Source organism: Sebastes umbrosus, chromosome 20 (assembly GCF_015220745.1).
Source record: "Sebastes umbrosus isolate fSebUmb1 chromosome 20, fSebUmb1.pri, whole genome shotgun sequence".
Classification (NCBI taxonomy): domain Eukaryota; kingdom Metazoa; phylum Chordata; class Actinopteri; order Perciformes; family Sebastidae; genus Sebastes; species Sebastes umbrosus.
The window spans coordinates 18,875,134-18,898,643 of record NC_051288.1 but is presented as its reverse complement, the minus strand read 5'-3'; the positions used below and the strand labels follow the sequence as shown (position 1 = coordinate 18,898,643).

The 23,510-nt window shown below is 40.8% G+C and overlaps 1 protein-coding gene across 4 annotated transcripts in view; it reads right to left on the bottom strand.

Annotated features, from left to right (window-relative positions):
* dock1 (dedicator of cytokinesis 1) overlaps window positions 1-23,510 on the bottom strand; it is a 213,360-nt gene that overhangs the window by 169,080 nt on the left and 20,770 nt on the right. For all 4 annotated transcript variants that reach the window (XM_037753937.1, XM_037753939.1, XM_037753938.1 and 1 more), the window contains exons 2-12: window positions 15,711-15,794; window positions 15,320-15,360; window positions 15,138-15,193; window positions 13,538-13,634; window positions 12,447-12,595; window positions 11,665-11,800; window positions 9,805-9,962; window positions 8,260-8,341; window positions 7,636-7,771; window positions 5,240-5,312; window positions 2,464-2,543 (exon numbers count right to left, since the gene is read on the bottom strand). In XM_037753937.1, coding sequence (XP_037609865.1) covers window positions 2,464-2,543; window positions 5,240-5,312; window positions 7,636-7,771; window positions 8,260-8,341; window positions 9,805-9,962; window positions 11,665-11,800; window positions 12,447-12,595; window positions 13,538-13,634; window positions 15,138-15,193; window positions 15,320-15,360; window positions 15,711-15,794 — 1,092 coding nt within the window. The remainder of the gene's footprint in view (window positions 1-2,463; window positions 2,544-5,239; window positions 5,313-7,635; window positions 7,772-8,259; window positions 8,342-9,804; window positions 9,963-11,664; window positions 11,801-12,446; window positions 12,596-13,537; window positions 13,635-15,137; window positions 15,194-15,319; window positions 15,361-15,710; window positions 15,795-23,510) is intronic.

Below are 23,510 nucleotides of genomic sequence, written 5' to 3'. Positions count from 1 at the left end.
TATTATTTTCTGTTCCACTTTTAAATTCATGATAATTTCCCCAATGCCCCTGACTTCTTCTTTAGGCACTTTTTATTTTAACATGAGAATAAGTGACATTTATGGTAAAATATTTAAGTTGTGCAGTAATTCCCAGACTTATATAATTGGTCTTGGAAAGACCTGAGAGTGTGACACTTGAGAGGAAAACTCTGTGGCTCTGAATAATTCTGAAACAAAAAAGGCCTTCAGGGGACTTTCATGGGTCATATTTCCCAACAATTGAACACTGGCAGCTGCCCTGCTTTTCTCCTGGTCGGGAAGGAAAGCTTCTTTTCTGCAGACACTGCACGCCACGGTGTGCCAGCTTCAGCTCTGTAAGCACACTCACTCTTAATATTCTCTCAGGAAAAACAAAGCGGCACAGACGCCGCATACCTCTGAACAAGACTGAAAATGATCCAATTAAAGCAGTCATCCTGTAGCGCGCCCCTTCACAGGCCACCAAAGTGAGTGCTGCCTGTGAACCCTGAGGCTCTATTCACTTTACAGGCCCCGTATTGTTATGAGTGACACATCTCTCACTAGCCAAGCTGGAAGCCTTTTGATATGCGAGCGTGACCGAAACAGCTGCTCCGCTGTTCTTCCCAGTGTGGGCTGGAGCAGACCTGACATTTATCCAAGTACATCTTCATAGGGAATGACAATACCATGGAGGCTGTCATGTTGACGCGCAAACCCCTTAGATGGCTAATGTTCTTCTTCTAACCACAGATGTCAAATCAGTGATAAGATCCAGTCTTTGCAGAAGACTCGCCAGCTTAATTAACAGCTGTATTACTTACATCCTGTAGTCATGGTGACGAGGGCAACTATTTATAGTGTGAGCGGTGATTTATAGTGTGAAAGAATTATGTTCTTATTAGCAAGATGAACCGTTTCAACTCCCTGCCAGTAAATTGGGGGTAATGGTACTTTGTGTGAACAGATCTAAAACGTAGTATGAAAGAAAATGACAGCAGTTCAGTAAAATGCTGTTAAGGTTAAATTTAATATTACCCTCTAACCTTAATTACAATCTTTCCTTGTAAGGGGTTTCAAAATATTTAATAGAGTTGAAGGGTGAATAAAGAGATTTTTTTTCTACTTTTATAATAACGCTTCACAATAGGAGCAATTCTATTAAAAATCAATGTCTACGTCTTAATAATAATACCTTATTATCTTATTTCCCTTTTACTGTCACTCCTTATCTTGTGTTTTTATCTTACATGTTTTATACATGTATTACCTTCCTATCCTTTATGTTTTTTATTATATGAATTATACATGTAATACCTTCTTATCTTATAAGTTTTATATATGTAATACCTTTTTATCCTATATGTTTTTATAATATGTTTTATACATGTAATACCTTCATATCTTGTATCTTCTTATTTTATGTTTTTGTCATTTATGATCATTGCCTGTTTTTTGTTTTATTTGAAGCATAGTGAGTCTACGCCTGTCGATGGATGAAATGTACTGTATAAATAAAATTTGATTTGATTTATGTCGAGAGCAACCAAAGAAAAAGTGCACACTCACAACTACTAACTTGTTTTCTATTAACATTTTTTGGCAGATATTACATTCCTCAGTTTTCTGAAGGTCGCAGTGTGTGCCAAAACACAGATTTATAGAATTAGAAACAAAAGGACTGCATCAGCGTTACGAGTGTGTGGCTTCTCCCTCCTTAAAGGGTAACTTCAGTACTTTTCAACCTGGACCCTATTTTCCCATGTTGTTGTGTCTAAGTGACTAATGGGGACAACACTTTTGTAATTGGGGGATAGCGCTGCAGATGGCGGGCCGCTAAACGGGCTGTAATCTAATCACTCGGGGCAACTCCTCACCGTCGATGTACATCCACTAAAAGTGCTTGTTTTTGCCACTGACAGGCTCAGATGGTTATTATAAGTGTCTGACAACATTATATGGAAAGGACCCTACAGAAAAATAAAATGTTTTTCTTTACTTTACGCTTGATCCGGTCTGTTTGTTATTGTGTCATGTGACTTTTTGCCAGAAGACAACGGTGGAAACGTGAGTGACAGTTGGAGAGAGGAGTGTCGGTGTTGTCAGAGTTTGTTGTGTTGGAGTACAGAAAGCGTAGCGTAGTGTTATCTCAAAGATTTCCAATGTCATGGCTGAATATTTAAGATGATTAGATCATAAATATTGGACTACTTTCAAAAAATTGTTGTCCCCATTTGTCAGTTAGACACAAAAACATGAGGAAATCGGGTCCAGATTGAACTGAAGTTATACTTTACTGTCAACAAACTCAGATGTCTCCAAGAATTCAACATCAAGCTGAGCTGCCTTCGACTAAGCACTGCTGGATGTTTGGTGACCTAGATTTATATCCTGAATAAGACACATATTATTGATAAAAGTCTGACAGTAGTGTGATGAGTTTCCTCCTTGGTTGCACTGTACCTTGGCCCTTGTGATTGACCTCTTTGGCGGTGATAACTTTGTTGATGACCGTCTGGAGGAAGTCGTTCTCCCCTGCCACCCTGGGTGAAAAACGGGAGATGTTCAGCTGCTTGTGGCGAATGGCGTCATCCAACGCTAGCCTGCAGTATGCACACGACAGGCGAACACCACAGAGAGGAAGAGATGATGGAGGAGGAGGAGGAGGAGGAGGAGGAGGAGGAGTTGGGGCAGAGGAGCCACAAAGTGATGGTTGTGAGGAGGGGAGTGGGATGAAAGACAGAAAGAGACACACCGAAGAGTGATGCGAATACCGTGACACACAAAAAGCCGCTTGTTAGCAGTTAACAGTGAGGCAGGATGGGTGATGAAAGAAACACACAGAGAAATCATCGTTTAGGAAATGATGCCTAGTCAGCATTTATAGCGCCACTGGAGCAGTGGGAAGCTTGACCTTTACATTTTTTCAAAGCGGGCAACTTAACACCCAACGCTGTAAGCTCCAGACTATCCAATACTAACATTCCCACTCTGCTTCAGTGAGGAAGCAAACGTAAAATACATCATGTTTTGTTCTCCGTGGGACTTCAGGTGAACCAAACCGATTGAGACGAGTGGCGTGCAGACCATAAGAAAGTAGCAGATGTGATCTGGGAAGCACCACATGTGTGGCAGCTGCGAGAGAAATGTGTGCAGTAGGCGGGGATGCCATCTGCAGTATAGAGGATTCTAAACAAGCAGAAGAAGTAGAGCATGGAGGAGAAGACAGCGGTGATGTGAGCATGGAGGAAGCAGTAAAAGATCTCTGTCACTCAGGAGGTCTTCAGTGCCTCCAACCTTAAATCCAAAACCAAACCAAGCCAGGAAGTCGAATAAGAGACAGGAGAGGTTTGTACATTCACGGGACAAAACACTGTAGGACAACAGGAAGAGGGCAGGTTCTCCCTCAAATTTGCAATAATACTGAATGCATTTAGATCTGATTTTTATAAAGAGTTGGACACATTGAAAAGGTATTCAGGACATGGTGGACAGAGGAATCTGATTTTATGATCATTGTCAGTAGTCTTGATTATTTTTACTTAAAGTTACTACGAGGAATTTTGTGTTGATTTTGGCGGTCCCTGTGGACAAAAGCGGTAGTGTTTCTGAGCACAAGAGTCCCTTTAAGGCCCTGACACGTCGGCTCTAGTCTGCGCGTGTCAGAGGTTTTTCGGCCAGTTCAGCATGTTGAATCAGCAGCGGAGTTCGTCGGTGAGAGAAATCCCTCTGATTGGCTGTTCAGCTTAAAGGAATCAGTGCAGGAGAAGAGAAACGGACGTGAGGAAAGCAAGGTAACGAGTGAAGTCAAGAGGGCACACAGAAGGCTCTTCTCATTGTTCATCTTCATCTCATCTGATCATTCCAATACACGGATATTTTCACAACGACATGGCTATCTGGAATGAAGCGGTGAAGTGGTGAGTGAGAGTGGTGTGAAAATGGTCGGAAAACGTTGCTTTGTTTCATGTACGTATCATAACAACAGCTTGTATATCCGCCGTCCTCGGTCTTTCGGTTTCCCTTTTTGAATGACGAATACAGACTATCACCGCCTACTGGTGTGGACCCGCTGACAAGCATTAAGAATAACTATATAGAAACAGCCAATACTTCTCGCTGATGGTCTTGTTTACTTATGTAGGTCATATAGAGGCATTAGTATTAAATTGAGACTGTTTCATAACCAGTTAAAAGTTCCTCGTAGTAACTTAAAGATTAATGGCTTAAAAACTGTCCGAGGTGACGTCTTCAAAATGCTGGTTTCATCCAACTAACAGCAACAATATAAAGCAAAGATGAGGAGCAAGTCCTCACATTTGAGAATCTGTAATCAGAGAACGTTTGGCTTAAATGATTAGTCAATTGTTGTCGATTAATTTTCTGTCAATCATCTAATCGATCATTTCAACAAAACGGGAACTTTTGCTAGAAATTTATTATCTAAATGCAAGTTGGTTGGATTCCAGACATCATGCCAGAGATGAGCTCAACTCAGTCTCAGACTTGTAATGACGGAGCGTCTGGGACAAACAAGAACAACAAACTATTTTAGCTTTCAGATTTCAATCTATCTCGTCCATTCCTGAAAGGCATTTCCATTTCTGTTTGGCTGCCAGGAGTCACTACGTCAAACCGCCCCTAAAAGGCTCCTTCACTTCCTGCCTCTCCTGTCCTAGAAAACACACACGGTAATGGGTCGCGGAACTGCTACTTCAAAACTTCATCGGTTAAAATTTAGTGGCGAAAATTCACATTTGGACTTGGCCTTGTAGAACCCGTTCTTCTCTTCACAACGGAAGGGTCTAATTTCCATGATTTATGCTCACAGATAAAACTGTTAAGTGAGGTGATCTGCCAGCTAAACTGCCTGAATCTGAAGCCTTTCCAATTATGCAGGAAATCACGTTAAGGAAAAGGTTACTCCGGCTCTGTACGCAGTCCTACGAGAATGGCAGCAGTTAATGAGATTGCCTTAATTGAGTCAGCAGGGAATAGAGGAGCACGCACTGTCTTAAAACCCCCGCTAATCAGGTGTCAAGAATTTAAGACTTAAAGAAAAGAAAATACAACCGCTGTGCGACATTCTATACATACTGAAAATAATGGAAATAAGTGTAAAAAGCAGAGCAAAATCAGCTTTGCTATTTTATGCAACATTATCCCAAGCTTAAAGGAACTCCCTTGTGTGTGTGTGAATGAATGTGATTTATTTTGTGCAGCTGAACAATCCACTTACGGCTGAAATGGGATAAAGTGCTGCTTGTCCTCATCGTCCATTTTGCCCGTTATGATGTCAGTGACATCCATTACTGTGGAAAAACAAAGAGACGGGGTTAAAACACACTCAAGGCCTGCAGAAAGAGCTACAGATGACTGCACGGCAAGGACGCATCAGGGGGTGAAAGCGGCCAATTTTGGCGCTTCTTCAATGAGCTCTAATTAAAGCAGATGCAAGGCTACAGTGGAGAAAAAACACAGTTTGTGCCAATTTGAGGTGAAGTCAACCCTGATTTTTGTGACCTGCATAGTGGTCACAAAAAGCAGACAAAAAGGAGGGGTCTGTGAAACAAATCTCTGATCTGACTTTCATTTAATGTGAATAAGTGAATAAAAGCTTTAAGAGCCACTTAATACACCCAGAAAGTCTTTTTATGACCTCCAGGTGTTTAACTCCTCACCTTGCTGCAGTGATGTCCACGTGTACTCTAGGACCCTGTGACATCATTGTTGGATGTGGTTACACTTGCAGCAAAACACTTCTTTTCAGTCTGGTGTTAAGTAGGGATGCTTATTTAGATTTTTTTTTCTGACCGATACAAGACCTTCATTAATGTGCGTAACAAGACGCCCAGCTGCGACGATAACCCCATGCACAAATCCATCAATTATCGCCAGCAGCAGTGTATGTGCAAAACAGGCAACTGAGTTCCCGGTTCACTCGTACGTGAGTTAGCAAGCAGCCGCGCGTGTCTTGTCGTGGACACATGCAACCACTTTCACAGTAAGTCTCCACCGCATCACTTAGTTAAGCTGCGAGGTTGTCAGCTGTGCGTCTGCCTGGCTACTCTGTTTCCGCCACTGTGTGTGTGTGAGGCGGTGAGTATGAAGATAGCAGTAACGTTACAGCTGTGAACGTAGCGTTGCAGAGTGAGCACAGAGCTATGACTTTTTTATGACATCTTTATGACATATGACTTTTTACGACATTTTTAAGACATTTTTATGACACACTATACTATGTCATTTTTAGAACTCTTTTTATGACATTTCAAAGACATATATAGACTATGATATTTTTTATTAGGTTATTTATATTTTTTTTATTACGTTACGTTGTTTTATTAAGTCAATCCGCACCCAGCCCATACCTCGTGTTTATGGATGGATTCCGAACCTCGGTATTAATCGGGCATCAGAGCTAAATTATTTAGTCAGTCAAACTGTTTCACTTACCTCTGAGTAATAAGTTTGAGAAACCCTAGTTTAGGCTATTTGTCCGTGAATTAATTGCTAAAACTCCTCAAGACCCAAGCCAAGTTCCTGTATCGTGCTTGCTAACATTATCTGCTGATTAAAGTGAAGGGGGTAACCGTTAGCGACAACTTCGGCCCAGGCTCACTTAAGGTGGACTGACCTTTAAGGTGGACTAGCTATTCTCATTTTAGTTGTCCGAGTTTTACTCCATTTGTTTTTAACTGATACCAAAATTCTATTATCGGTTAACGATAAAAAACATTATTTATTAACATCCTTATTTCTTTATATTTCCAACAACAGTTACAGCTGTGTACAGATGGGCCTTGAGGTCTAAACAGTCTATTAAAGCAATGCTGGAGTTAACAGTCTGATGTGTAATGTTATACTAAATCGGGTGATGTAACACCGTAGAATAATGAATCCAGTGTTTCCAAACACTCGATGCACTAACACTTTTGCTATTTGCCGAGCGTGCAAATTCGCTGATCAAATTTGACCAAAGGTGAACTTTGACCAGCCGGAGCCAGACGCCAAAACAGGAAACACATTGGCTCAAAACTGAAGTGACTGAGAAATGAGAATGCTGGAGTGACGGCACCTTTACTCTATTACCCTACGGGCCAGACGTCAACCATATAAAGCCTGTTATAAGTATATAAGTAAATCTCAAAGATCAGGCTCTCCATCATGCTGTGTACCCCCGAAATGATGATGATGTCTAAAGATAAGCCGTCATAAATCAGGCTGTCATTTACCTTCTCTTCAAGTGGCAGTGGGGAAAAGACACTGAAAGAGGGGTATAATTTTCTCTGTTGGAGAACCGTGGGCAAAACGCCAATCTAATTAGTTTACGCCTGGCAGCTCGCCAACAGCAGATAAATCAAACTCTAATTCTTCTCTCCACGTTAGCTGAATATCTATGAATTTTAGTGAAATATATTTACTCATCTGGGCAAAGACTTTTGGTACAATACTTAGTTTGAAGTGTAAGATCTCTCTGATCTGATCTGATCTCATGCACATGGGGATATTCAAGAGGCTACAAAGTTCTGAGATAATCTGTGTTTTCAAAAAGCTAACCTCTGACTACCGTATGTCTTGCAGCTCTTTTTGGAACAGCAGGGTATCACTGAGTCTCTGTGTAGTCTGCTTTACCTGCAACGCCAAAGGGTCTTCTCAGTCCTGACGTCAGCTTCTTGGTGTTGTTGTCTCGTAGCTCCATGCGGCCCACTCTGACAATCTGACACACGAAGCTGATCTTCTCTCTCTTCAGATCTTCACTTCCTAAGTCCTGAGGAGGGGAACAAAAAGAAAAGTGCTGACGCTGTTGCCTTAGAGTCAATAATAATGACTTATACTTTAGGGCAGACAAATCCAGATCTATTAAAATCTGTTTGTATATTTGCCCCCGGAAAGAGCATCTCGCAACAGCAACAACTGATCGATGAATAGCACCTTCTTCGGTTGAAGATGAGTTTGTGTTAAGGGCAAACTTTTCCCCACAAATTGCTTCAGCTCCATCTGTGATTGTGTCCACAGATTCATTTCCTGTGGGCAATACCTTCCAAAACTAGCAAAGTGCTCCCAGTGGGTGCACGCTGACCCTGGCGCCCTTGGGCTTCCATTAGATAGAGGTGACTGCCTCCTTGGTAAATACATATAGCGAGCCCAGCTCTTTCTGAGAGAGCTTATCAAACACAGGCTCTGCAAACAGGCTCCCACGTGCCTCATAACATGGCTGAATAAACAGTGGACTAACACATAGAAGCAAACACTCACCGTGAAGACGGACCGCAGGTTATGAAGCTGGTCTATGTCTTTCACCAGACCGGAACTTGACCATTTCACCAGGTAGTTTTCACTGCGAGGGAGAGATGACAAAAAAAAAAACATGACTCATTATAATCCCTCCCATCCATCATTGAAACATTTTTGATACAGTGAATTACGGCAATCAGTTGGGTTGCATTAACTGTAATTTCCTTCAAAGCTGCAGAAGCTTGAATGTTAATCCAGACACAGAGAAACATTCCACAGCCGAGCTGCTCTACTTGTGATAATTTGCTGTCACAATCCTAAAACAATAGCAAATCCCTGGGAAGCAGGCTGCACTTGTTCTGGTCACGTTCTTGCATGGTGTCTGTGTGTGAATGAGTGTGCTTCAAAGTGTCTGTCAGTGTTTGTGCCAGCTTCGAAGCTTCATAACGTTGACGTTTGAATTCTAAATCAACATTCAATTATTTTTTTTTTTGCATGTCTATTCATTCTGCTTGAACCCAGTATTTCATTTCTTGGGACAAAATCATTCCTATATAAATGATGTTTAAATAGTTCGCTTATAGTTATCAAGTAGTCTGCTTACAATGTTCATTTTAGGTAATTTCATACATAACATATGGAAAAACATTTTAAAACTACGTTAGACTAACGTTAATTGATTTTATTTTGTTTCGTTTTTCATGGACTGTCTGCTTTACGGCTGGATACCTGTGGCTGACGCTGCGTGCACATTGATATTGTGATGGGAAAAAGAAAGTAATTTTCTCTGAATGAAAAATGAATGTGTTTGAACAAAAATATTCTGCTTCAATCCATATTTGTCTGCGTTTAGCCTTTCAAAAACTACATTTTCAATATGGTCAAAAAACTGTTCTCCCGCTCGTCGCACCTGTATTAACGGGGCGGTCTAGCAGCAATCTAACAGCATCATAAATTACATTTATATAACCACAATAACAAAAAAATCTATTTTTTTTAGGATGACGCCATAAAATATGACGACAGACATTCAAAGCTTCATTCTAAAACCTCAATAGAAGCTTTGAAAGTTAAAAAAATACATTTCTTACAGTCGTAGTTTGTACTTGCTGATACAAATTGAGTAAGTCTCAAACATCAAAAAGCCATCTAGACATATTTTCTGGTCCATAAAGTACTTTAGTTTCACTCTTGTGTAAATGAAAGGAACATCTAAAGTACTCGATATAGAAATACCAGCCACATTTGACCGTGAGTTGTCACGATTGCTATGAAAAGAATCTTGACTGTGTGAGCTGCAGTCAAATACTCAACACCGGTGTACATTTCAGACTGCAGCTGAAGGCACAAGTGCGTCATCTTTACAATTTTCCGAGAGCAACAGACAGAAACTTGGAATTCAATTGGCAGTGCAACAATAGAGGTAAAACTGAAAATAGCACAAGAAGCCCAAAGAATCCCAATGCTTAATCAGAACATTTGGTTTGTTTGTTTGGTTTGTGAATGTGAGTAAGTGAAAGAGAGAGAGAGAGTGAGTGATGAGTGAATAATCACCCGTTGGTTTACCTGATGAACTTGGAGTCCACCGGGTCGTAGAGGGACATGAGCACCTCGGCGTCCTCACCGATCTTACACACCACATTCTTTAGAGTCACGAAGAGGGCAAACGCTGGTGTGGAGGCAAACTTTGCTTGCCTGGTCAGATCAATATTCTGCTTCTGAGACTGTCGGAGGGAAAACACAGATATTGCATTCACTATCGGGGCATTCTTCCATAGCTTTCTGTCTCATGCAGGTAGACCTCAGGCCTGTGGAGTTTAGACAACGAGCCCACGGGGAAGATCCCTGGGACAACATCAGCGTATGATGAAAGAGATGCTGTGCGTAGGTGTGGTTAGCAACAGCACACCGGATAATTGAATGTCAGCCTGTCTTTTTCTGAAATTTCACAAGTTAAGAAACAAGATTTAACATTGTCTATAAATCCATCAGAATTCATTCTAATGTATTCTGTCCTCACTGGAATAATAAGCCATTCATAACAGATCTCCAGAACCGCATCTGCAGTAAAAAAAGGTGGACTCATTTGGGCGATTCCTTGGACGCCCTTCAAAAAGAAGCAGGGGCGACATCATTAATATTTATCACGTTGACCTGGACACTTTCTTATTGCCCATGCATATGCAATAAAGACCTCTGGATGAGAAGGTCGCGGAAGATGAGACCACATAACTGCAGGGCACTTGGCGTCTGACACCTCTACATACTGCCAGCTGACATTCAGGTGAGGGATGCCGCTGATACGCAGAGTAAAATAGAAAGGGGATCTGGATGAGTTCCTGACTTTCTGAAGAAGCAGTCAAGCGTCTTTGTGTACCGGCATTGGCCCCATTTCCCCACTTCTATGCTGAAGTTGTGCAAAAACTTCTTTTTAGATTGAACTACAGGGGTTCTGTGCATTTTAATATACCTTGAAATGCACTTTCTCCGTTTGTTTGATAATGTTAAAGCCTTGACAGGAGTCAGTCAAGAAACAAGTTATCTTTTTTGAAAGCAAAAGAGCACAACGCTCTGTCGAAAGTTTTTGCAATCATGTTGTAAGAGCCAATTATGCACACATTTATATTTAGTAAAATTGTTTATATTGGCATGACATATAAGTTCTGATATTATTTTAGTTTGTGCCACAGTTTTCGTAGTTTGAATAGCGACCATGTAGGATTATGCTGTTTTCCATTTTCTTGTTATAAAGTTAAAAGTGCTTATAGTGCTGTAAGGCAGTTTTTCAGTGTGCATGGCCAAAAAAGGTTTTTGGAAAATGTTGTGAAGTCTGCGTAGTCGTTGATCACAACAAGTTTTATACAGTATAGTATGTTATATATAGCCTATAGTGATAGTGTGATGACGTTTATTCGCGTATACCTTGAACATCAAGTCAATAGTGGACCAGGTGAGATATAACTTTGATGGAAATCACCTGCCGTGACGTAACTGATTCTCAAATCAACCCTTGTTCAACCAAACTACAGTGACATGCCTAGAGGTACACCGCTACCATGGCTGAAAATGTTTGATATCATTGTGCACAGGGATGGAGGAGACACTACTGTAGAGGAAATCAGTCTCCAATGAAGACAAATGAAGGCTCATCGCAAACAATTATCTCGTATGAAGAGCAGTGATAACACTTCTACCTGTTCTTTTCCCCAATGCAAACACTGTAACAGCATGTTTGACTCCGACTGAGATTTAATTACCCAGGAAGAACAAGATCAAGGTGCGACCACACTCAGATCACACTGATGTACCATGTTCATTCACACAGTGCGCTAATATGCTTTTAATTTGATATACTGTCTGGAAAAAGACTAGAGTTTAGTCGCACCTGTGTAAAAAATGAGTCTACGGGGCCTCTCTTATCTTTACCTTCTCCTCTTGAATCCGGTCCTCGATCTGTTTGGAGGCCGCCTCGTGCGCTCTGAACAGGCTGACGGTGCTGGTGATATCTGGGTCCAGTATGTTTCCATCTTCGTCTCTGACCACCAGATCCAGATCCAGGTACCTTGCATGAAAATGGCGGAGAGTTAACAAGCGCCAGAACCCACCAAGATGAAAACATACAGTAGAATACCGTAAGAGACGAGGTAAATATTGTGAATATGGGGGTGCATTTGTGAAAGAGGAAACAGCAACACATTAAGTGCACGCTGCCACGCCTCATTTTCTCCTCATATAACGTTCCTTCAGCTCCACTGTTTTCTCTCAAAGCTCCCCTACTTTGTTCAACGCTCTCTTCTACGGAGGGAGTCAGCGCAGACAACAGCATGCTGCCAACATGCAGTCAATATATTTCATCAACTCATCACTCCCTGCTTCTGCAGAGGCAAAAGCCATTTCTCTACCTGGCCAAAGGTTTAAAGTTCCATCACAGAAGGGAGCTTCACAATTTTCATTTTCAACCGATTTTTCTAGGCCCACTGCAGACACAGCAAGAGCTGTCATTTCATGATGGAATACAGTACGGTTTGCTGAAGCTAAATCCCTCCAGTTTGTCCTCAAGCTAAGTGATGGCTTGTCATTTTCTATTGACTGACACTGCTGACCTATTCCTACAAGAGTAATTTTCCCGGATAGATATGAGGATAAAAGGATATAAGCGGCGGGGAGGAGAGGACGAGGATAAAAGCCTCTAAAGACAGGATCCTCACTTGTTGCCGTAGTCGATCTTGGAGGTGACCCTCTGTTTGAGCTCGGTGAGCTCGTCCTGCGGGAGGGTGCCGGACAGGATCTGGGAACGCCATTCGATGAGGTCGTAGATCATGTCGCGGACAGAGTTGAACATCTCTCGTTTGTCCCCCTGAAGACGGAAACAGAGGGATGAACATGTGTACAGCTTAGAGCATCCAAGAGCTCTTGTGTCTGAACTGTTGACCGGTGAGAGTCACACATCTCATTAGCAGCAGGTATAAGACAGTGTAGGTGGACAAAGCTCCTAATTATTAAGAGCAGATGGAATTAGGCCGAATTTAACTGAATATTTTTGCCAGGCCTAAGAGCCTGACCTATAGTGAAATTTTAAGGCTAATACTTTTAACTATAAAATATGTGTGACAACGATTATACACTAATTTTTACTTATTCAAATATTTTTATTGATTTTTTTCCCACTTTTATGCAAACATTCATACACAAAACGTAACAAACACGGGACATCTAGCATACCGGCCCATGCTTAAGTATCTTCATATTCTATCACACTTAATATATTATATGATATTATTCTAATAACTAAATTAATTAATAATAATAATTTAAATTAAATGGATCAGAAAAGAATACATAAATATATACATATTAAAAATAAAAAATCTAAATAAATATATAGAAAAATAATCAAAGAAAAAAATATTATTTTTATATTTACATTTATATATACACTAATTTTTAGTAGTGTTAAGATATGCACAAAGAGGACTTTAGAAACTTTATAATCAAAGATAAAAAAAGATAACAAATCGTACTAATATTTTTATCATTATAAATAGCAACTATAAATGAAATACAACAAAATATATTTAACTCAAATTAAGAAAACATAACATAGCATAACAATTCAGCCTATAGAACATTAGCATACACCTTTTAAAAATGTACATATATGGGAACACATAAGCCAATACTGATATATCTGTAATAAGTCTTTCTTTGACCTCTAACTTCCATACGTTGCCTCATGAGTGTGCATGTGTGTGTGTGTGTGTGTGCATGTATGTGTTTGGGGTTGGACAGCCTTGCTTACCACATATAAGTCCCTCCATATCGTAGCCCACTCCCGCAGAGTGGTGGTAACCTCCTGGACCAGCGGTATCTCAGTGGGAATCACCGTCTCCTTTTGCCTGCGGTGACAATGAAGAAATCTCAAACAGTGACTCTGTGTCCCCTTTCCTCTCAACATGGAGACAACGTCAATATTTAACACGTTGCCTCTTTATCCGAATAAATTCTGATTTATTTCACAGTTTGTTCAAATCCTTTATTAATAATTCTATGAAAACAAATATTTGTTTCTCAAAGCTTCTCAGCTGAATTCAAGGACTTTGAAGTGTTTGGGGGTTTTATCTTTTCTTTTTTTTGTTGTGTTGTGCAAATGAAATCAAAGAAGACAGATCAAAACAAAACAGTGCCACAAGTTGTGCAACAACAAACCCACATGTCACATCTGATCAAGTGCAGACCTCTTCACTGACACAACCTCAGAGGCTGTCTACGCTTCATCTAGCCAACGAGCTTCTCAGTAGGTCGGGAAATGAGTCGGGGGAGCAAACTTCATTTCTTTTTTAAATGAAAGATGAGCAAATCATGCAGGAAAAGTCAAGTCTTTTTTCTTTTGGTACTCTAAAATATAAAATGTGTGGGATTTTATATCACTGCCTGAAGTCAGGCTGCTATTTATTTGCACTTGTTAACCTTAAAGAAGCCATATGTAGTACTGTCAGCTAGTGTTTTAAAATGGGTTTTGCAGTCCAAATTCAAAACATTGGAGTTGTGGCCCGTCCGCTCCTCCGGTGCGACTGACAGCAGTTAGCGTGTGTTAGCATCATCACAGCGTCAGCCCTCTGGCCAGCAGCAGTAGTCGGCATCACTTCACCGTCTGTGTGTCTCATCTACTCGCTTGCCTTGATAACCAGCTGCACACGGACCACAGAGAGATGTGCCGAGGCTTTTCAGGTCAGGTACAATCTAACGTTGTGTTATCTCTGTTGATCCAGTTGGTTTGCTTGCTTCCATGGCTGCAGAAGGCTGTGTTTGCGTGCCGATTTGTTTCCTATGTGGCAACGGGGGTGTCGAAAAGTTTGGAGCAGAATGGAAATTTCAAAGGAGAACATACTGGCTGTAGCATTGTTGTCAGAGAAGCCAGTATTTTTATTTAGCACGTTTCCTTAATCTCTGATGACATATCATGGTCATTTTATGATTTATTACAGTAAATATATTACATATTGGTTCTTTAAAACCTGTAACACTTGAAATTATTGTTCCCAGGAACCTTAACGCTTCTATTTTGAAAGAATTTTTGTTTTACTGTTTTGAGTTTATCTTTTGTTTATAACTCAAGTGTTGTCTCGTGATTGGCAGTGGTTTTTGTTTGTGTGGAAGTTCCAAATAAAAGAAGAAAACAATCAAATGTGATGTGGTACGGTGTGGTTATTTTACAACATTTCTTAATTGAATTTATGGAACAATTATTGTATCGTGATATATACCGTTACCCTGATAAAATTGCATATACCATGATAGAAGATTCGGGCCATATCGCCTACCCTTAACATACGAATGCAATGAAAGTAGAAGCAATCTTCTTGCTTGACATTCAAAAGTGGAAGTGGACAAGTACTAACCCACTGCCTTCGACTGTGGCCTCTTTCAGGTGTATATAGCAAGCAGGAAATATGCCCTAGAAGAGGAAGAGATCACATTGCAAACAGCATTATAGTAGAACCAGGACAGAAGTTGAACGTCTGTAAAACTGAAGCTGTAAATGATACGAGTGTGGGAAAACCTTTGTCTGCTGGCCACTCACCTTTTTGGATTTTCTCCTCAGCCTATGCCCTCTGTACCAGTCTAATGGAGAACAGGATTATGTTACATGTAAGCTGCTTTTCCCATACATAGTATACAAAAAGAATAAAAACTCTGCACTAAAGTTTTATTAATCAATTCACAATAAAGAATTACATTAAAGTTGAAAATCTTGCACAATGAAACACTAGCAGACAAAGTGAAGAGTGTGGGGGTTGCTGCCGCCTCCATTTACAGGAACACACCATCATAACCATTATTGCTATATATATATTATTTTATTGAACACATGTAGGGAAATTTGACAAAACAAAAGAGGTACTAGTGGTGACAGGAAAATAATGTCCAACATTGGGGTGTCAGCTCTGATCACGCGTGTCATCAGTTCTCACCTTCATGTGTCTCAAGTATGTGCACCGTGTCTCCAATCTGCAGCGACAGCTCCTCCTCTCCCCGGGCATCGTAGTTATAGATTGCTGGAGAACGACAAGAGAGGACAATATAAGAGGAGGAGATATTACAGGAGGAGGGGGGGGGGGAGGCAATAAAGCGTTTGGCTCCCTTGTGGCGCTAATTGTGTGCCGTTGCAATGTGTAGTAGTAGAGGCATCACACATCCACAGGATGTCCACCCACACAGTCTGACACAGTGATGGCTGGGCCTGGCACCGTCGGTGCTGTAATATCAACACACTGCTACCGCCCACTGCAAAGAAGCCAATAATGATGGGGAACGCCAAAACAACAATAACAGAGGTGGAAAAACAGATTTGCTCAGGATTACGGGACGGAGACAAAGACATAATAAAATGCTGCAGAGTTTCTGATTTTCGTGTGTGATGTAGACGAAACCAACAGGTGACACGAGGACGCTCGTTTGGTTCTCTAGTCGACACTGCAAAAGTTTTGTCTGCGTCGTTTGTTTGCTAAATGAACAGGATTCAATAGAGCACATTACAGGCGGCTAACAGAAATGAGTTAGTAAATCACCAATATGTTCTGGCGAGGTTAATTTAAGCCGCTAAAAGGAAAAGTGTGTTTCAAAATAACATTTAATTAAAGTTTAATGAATACAATTTAGCAGTGACAAACTGTTTTTGACTTCATTTAAAGGTCTCGGGCTGTATTACAGAAACGTTTTAACTTTCAGATCTCAACTGTTTGGTAACCATGGTAATTAGGGTTATGACCTGATTTAGGAAAAAGCCATAACAGATAAACAGTTCCTAAGACAACGTTCAAGCATCCTAACTTCCCAAAATCTTAAATAAACTCCCTCTCAAACTTTAAAAGGATCACCATTAAGCTGTCCTAACTTTCACTTTTCCACTACTTTTCTTCTGCTCTTTGGACATAAGAGCTGCCTTCCTCTTCCTATCACTTGTCAGTGTACTTATTTTCTTTTTGATAGCATCAACCCTCCGTTGGATGCCGGATACGGCGGAGACTGTGTCTGCTATCTTAGCCCGCTCTCTTTCTTTTATCTCCAGAGTTAGTGTTGTTGTAAATTTCCCAAAAAGAACATATCTGGATATCTCTAAATGGTAAATGGACTTGCATTTATATACGGCCTTTCTAGTCTTCCGATCACTCAAAGCGCTTTACACTACATGTCAGCATTCATCCGTTCACACACACATTCATACACTGATGGCAGAGGCTGAAGGATCTAATCTAAATATTCATTCACACACCAACCGATGGCACATCCTTACCCTAGGACGCTTCAACATGTGGACTGGAGGAGCTATGGATCAAACCGCTGACCTCCAATTGGTGGGGGACCCGCTCTACCTCTGAGCCACAGCCGCCCCTACAGATGTTTCCAACACCTTTAACTCTGTATTGAAGTAAAGTGCCGTTGTTTTTGCTCCATGAGAAAAACTATGGTTACAAAGTTGTTTAGCTTGGCAAGACAAAAAGTAACGTTGGTTGCTTGGTAACAGACTTAAAAGTTGATAAGCAGTGTTGGATTGAGTATTTAGGATTTCCTAACCTGAGTTGAGATAGGATACCTAAAGTTAGTTAGGATTTGCTTCTGTAATACCAAATTGGGGAAAATCCTGTCTTAGACTTTTCCTCTCCTAATTTAAGATTTTAGATAGGAAGTTTCTGTAATACGGCTCCAGAGGCCCATCTGAAGGGATTACTGTATATATAGTCCGTAATATAAATCGGGAAATGTCGATATCTGGAGATAAACCTGACACATGTGATGCATATTTGCATTTTATTTCAAGAGAACAATGCTTAAAAAAAAAAAATCTCTGTTTCACATTGGATCAAAAAAACAAACCACTTATTCCTTGATTTGGTGGGCTTAATTTACCACCAAATTTAATCATAATCTGTTGACAATAACACGTATTGAACAAACAAAAACAAAACAAAAACAAAACAAAAACAAATGGGGCAGAAAATACAAATCTCATTAGCAAAAATAAAAACTCAGTTCAACCATTAGTCAGTACTAGGGGTGTAAGAAAATATCGATACACATTAGTATCACCATATTATGTTGTATCGATTCTCCAAAACACTGACTCACCTGACTCAAGATATGTGAATGAAAATGGGTTCTATGGGTACCTACAAATCTCCCCTTTACAGACATGCCCACTTTGCTTCAACACCTTGCTTACGGTATCGCAATATATTACAATACACTGAATCATTACCCCCGTATCATGATATATATTGTATCGCCAGATACTTGCCAGTACACAGCCCTAGTCAGTATCACATAAAAACATCTCTTTTACACTCAATAAAGACCTCTGTGGACTACATATCCTTGTAGATCTACCAGTACCATTCAGGCTATTCTCCATCGACTGTGAGAGCTCCATCAACATGTCAAGGTCACATTATATCGACAATAAAGTCCTGACTGGTGCTACTCGTTCTCTTATTGAGTGAGAGGTGAACAAAGTGTCGCTGTCAAACCAGCCATGACCGACACCTGTCTGAGAAATCCTACAAGGGCCCACCCACACACACACACACACACACACACACACACACACACACACATATATATATACAAGCGCACAGAAAACCTATACACCACCTATATACTGACAGCATGACAGGTGGCGGAGGTGTTGAGGAGTGGCGGAGTTCATTTTAAGAGGACACCTGAAAGGAGAAATGACACCAGCGTGTATGTGTGTGTGTTTGTGTGTGTGTGTGTGTGTGTGTGTGTGTGTGTGTGTGTGTGTGTGTGTGTGTGTCTGTGTGAGTGTGTGTGTGTGTGTGTTGCTGAGGGAATGCATGCAGGGCCACTTCGACAAAGGTTTCCAGAGGTGAATGACGACTTAATTAAAAAGGGCCCTCGCCGCAGGCACTGGCGCCTTCCCAGCTTGCTAATGGTGCATCAAGTGAATCGACCGTTTTCTCCCACAATCACCTGCCATCAGAGGAGCTGATTATATTTCATTACCATATCAGACAGGTGGCACATGTTTCTTTTTTTGTTAAAACTTAGCTCTTAAGTTGTTATGGTGGACAATTATCTACAACAAAGGCTTTCTGTTTTTGTCATTTTTGCTACTGTGGTGAAATCGTTTAATGTTTTCTACTCCCACACAAACACTAACAAGTTTTTCTGTAACAGATCAACTGAAAGTAAGTGAAGTCAAAAGTTTTACTTTGCGTTTTTGTTTTTTTTAACTACTGGTCAGAAAAGGTAACCAAATACAACATTTTGGTAAATCCCGGCTTTTCTAAGAAAGACCTGAGAACAAGAAACATCACAAAAATACAATCAGTAAAACAGGAACTAGGGATGTCACAATACCAGGAAGTTAATAGTCGATACCAATACCTGTGAAATTTTACGATTCCCTATACCAATTTGATACCACAGTAGAAAACAACAGTAAAACAATAAAACCCATGTACAGTATTTCAACACAAACTCTTTTATTACCATTTGTATACTGTTTTTTGTAAGGAACTTAAACAGGTCATAATTCCCTCTCTATTATCTATTTTATATTGCTTTATATTACTCCTTCAAACAACTGGATTTATTCAAGTGTCTCACCAAAAACTACATTTTACAAGATTACATTTGAGCACATCATGATAACGTTCTCACCTTTACCTCATTTACTGACTAGAGCCTGAACGCATCATAATGTAAATCAATGGCAAATCCTGTGTCGAAATCAACAGGATGAGAGCTAGTTAACGTTAAACAACTTGGTACCGAAGTATCTGTTTTCGAGACATCCCTAACAGGATCAACACAACTACACAATAAACAAGGAATTAAAAACAGTTACATCAGAAAATAAAGCTTTAAAATCTCCCAGTGGCAAGACTCTAGTTTGAGGTTTATTCTATTTAAAAGGTGCATACTAATACCTGAAACCAGCTGTGTCAACATTAGTGCGTACATGAGGTATATCTAAGGTTAAATAATTACTGGTTTGTGTACTATAGTTACTAGATTTAAATGGGAGAAGAGCTGCAAGGTCTTCTTGACTGTAAAGAATTCTGATTCTCCAAAGACCATATAATTAATGAAATCACTGAAAAAAAATCACCACCAATGTATATATGGATTTCTGATCTTGTACAGGGTAAAAAGCTGAATAAAGAATAAAGCAGCGCCTTACGTCACATCGCTGCTACAAAGGCTGCCCTGATTACAGAGAATACCAATTAGTACAGTATGCGGCAGCTATAGAAGAGGTCAGACAACCTTGTAAGAATGTATAATTGAGTTATCAAAGCAGCATAAGGCAACTTATATAAAAGGTACAAAGAGGTCACAGACGTACTAGCTGATATACTAGGTCCAACGCTGTAAAAAGTTAGTATTTAGCAAGAGGAAATGTCTCAAATTAATTACAACATATGCAAAACACGAATGAGGTCAGTGGTCAAGTTGACCCTCACCGACACCGACTTAGAGACATTTCATAACTCACAGCCTCCAAAATGACAGTGCAGTTATATAACACCTCTGACAGTCTGTATCTGATGTCCTGTATAGCATAAGTCAGGCAGCCAACCACTTCGCTGTTTAGTGGACGGTATGAAATGCCGTGTGTGGCCCGTTTCATTCAGCCCCCGTATTGTTTTGTTATCAAACTGCATTGTGCATATACACGTGTATGTCCACAATGCATTTTGCAGAACAATCCAACGAGCCCAGCGAATCCACCAGAACACGAGCCACGGGCTGACAATGGAACAAAGACCCCAGGAAATGAATTCAGCGGTACCACGCTGGGATACAAAAAGGTACCTACAGGGGGAGAAAGCAACAAAACAATCAAAAGGGAGGTGGGATTAATGTGTGAGCAGCCCTCAGAGAGCAGCCCAGTCACTGTGCAGCGGGGTGCGCTCAATTAAACTATCATTAAGAGTGGCCAGGAAAAAAAAAAAAGCCTATAAAGCCATCAACTGCTGCATCCGTGTGTTTGTTCCGAACTGGGTCACAGGTCCAGCTGATGCAGCATGTTATCTGAACGGCAGGTGCTGCTGGGAGGGAGCAGCCCAAACAAACAGCTCTGTTGGAGACATAAAGCATCATATTTCACGAGGAAAAAATGAAAAACTGCCCCTGTGATCACCGCAAATGAGACCGGGTCTCATATCGAACGAAATGGGAGCTCAGAGAACTGTGGGAATCCTCACTGGGCAGGAGGTGCAATCACCAAAATGAACATAAATGACACCCTGGGAGGATGCTGAGTAAATGACAACCATCAAACACAATCCTGACATGTGAGGTGCATCTTAACACAGGCACCAAAAGTGATTCTTGTCGCGTGGGGGTTGAATGACAGCTCTGATTACTCATAAACCTGTATTTGCATACCCAAGAGTAAACTGATGTCAATTTGGAAGCAGTGAGGAAGAGAAAATCCATCAGAGGAAAAAGAAAAAAAAAGACGATGAGGAAGTGGACCATATTCTCCCTGGAGTACGGCATGCAAATGACTTTTTTTTTGGAAAACGTGATAAACAGCGGCATCATTTGCAGGGGGCTCATTACCATACATAACCTCTGTGCAAACTGAGAGAACATTACCATCAGAGAAATCAGATTACAGAGCTATCCACTTAGCCGGCGCACGTCTACGCCCTCTCCACAATTATAAGCAGACTCATATGAAAACTGGACTGATTGTAATTCTACACTTTGGGCTCACTAATAACCTGCACTAATCCACGCAGAGCATAACATATCATTACACTCAGATGAGAATACAGTATACTGGAGAAGGAGGGGTGGGAAAAAAAAAAAGGGAGGAAAGAGAAGTGCTCACTGGAAAGAGACTGAGCCTCTTGATGTTTTGTATAAAGTCGCCGTGGGCTGTGAGCCCACAGAGAGAGCCAGCCAGGAAATCCCAGACAAGAGGATTCTCCAGGAGGAAAAAAGGCAGAGCGGAGCATGAGGGGAACTCTCAGTCTGGTTGGGCCCTTTTTGAAGAGCCAAACAGGCAGAAAATCCTGCAGTGTCAAGCAGCAGATAGATGACGTCAAAAGGGCCCTGCCCAGCCACGACTTCACATCTCTGCAGCAGCTCAGTCGGGACAGAGTGAACATCTGTGGCGAGCTGGAATTAAGAATTGATTCTGAATCGAATTGTGACCCAGAGAATCAAAGCTGAACCGTAATATTCTCCAAGATTCTCAATTGTGGATTCACTGCAGACACCCTTGTCTGAAATTCCATACTAACATGCCATTTAGTACGCTAAAGCAGTGTGAGATTTTTACTTTAGTATGTCCGAAAACTTAGTATGAAACCAATAGTATGCAAATTGCATACTATTTCCGGTGAAATATTACAGTATGCCAGCATAAATATCCCACAATGCAATGCGGTAGTAACAACAACGTTCATAACGGACAATAGCGAACAGCTCTACAACGTCAATAACGCTTCAATTTAGGTGTAAGTATTATGAGTGGGAATCACCAGAGGCCCCATGATACGATATTATCATGATACTAAAGTCACAATACGATCTTATTGCAATTTATAGACTTCTATACAATCAGACTTGTTTTTGCAACCAGTTTTTGCCCCCTGCTGGCTGTTAGAAAGAATGCAAGTTTAAGGCACTTCCTCATTGGCTTCACTTTTCAGAACCTGAGGTTGGCCACTGGTTTCAATTCTGGAGTCTATGGTGCGTTCATGGAAGCGAAACTGACATACGACATATCACCTGATCTCAAGCTGTAGATCATTTGGTACACAATTAAGATTTTGTATTATCCCAATTGAGCGAGGGCAAACAAAAAAACTGCGGACAAAATCACGTATGAGACAAAGAGAAAGAATCGTGGGCTGTGAGAAAATAGTGATGCACAGTAATAAAGAGCAAAGGAATATGAATTTCATACAGTGCTTAACTTGAATGAGGAAGAGTTCAATAAGCACACAGAGGACTGAGAATGCCCTTTTCCCTGGCAGCACGACTGAACAGAGGATGATTATTACACTCCAGCTGCACTATGGGTCTCCGAGGCAAGACGGAGGAGTCAGCAGAGAGGGCTTTTACACACACACACACACACACACACACACACATACATACATACAGATAGCACGTACTGTATTCTCTGAAGGACATATCTGACTGTAAATGACTGAGATGTAAATGATGTACCTATTACTACTTAAGGATGAGACTGCATGACTATATTATACATCTGATCATATAAATCTAATGCATCTCTTAATGGATTCAACAGGGAGCTCATTGGTTTTAAAGCATCACCTCCCTGCAGTACACAGCGGATTAAATTTAACTTTCCAGAGGGAAGATGGTAATATCCAGACGACGCATTATGTGGGGCACAATTTTGAAAATCTTCCCTAATTTAGCGACGCATAAATACGTCTTTTGAGACTGGCGGTGAAGATGCTGCAAATTTTTAGCACCCATTCCACAATTATCTGATTTCAAGGGCATATTTTAAATATTGTGAATTAACTGGATGTTTTTAAATGAGCCTTTAGAGGACACGACTGGAGTAGTAAAACAAACGTCCCCTTGTCTGACATCAACCTGGTGAAGTCATTTGTATGGGACAAATGTGAGCTGAGTGAGGCGCCGTTCGTTGCAGGTGTTTGCTGTGTTTTCCTGATGAGCCCTGCTGGCGGTGGGACGGAGCTGGCTGCAGCGAGCTCTGCCGCAGAGCTGACAGGTATTCTTCAGGGATC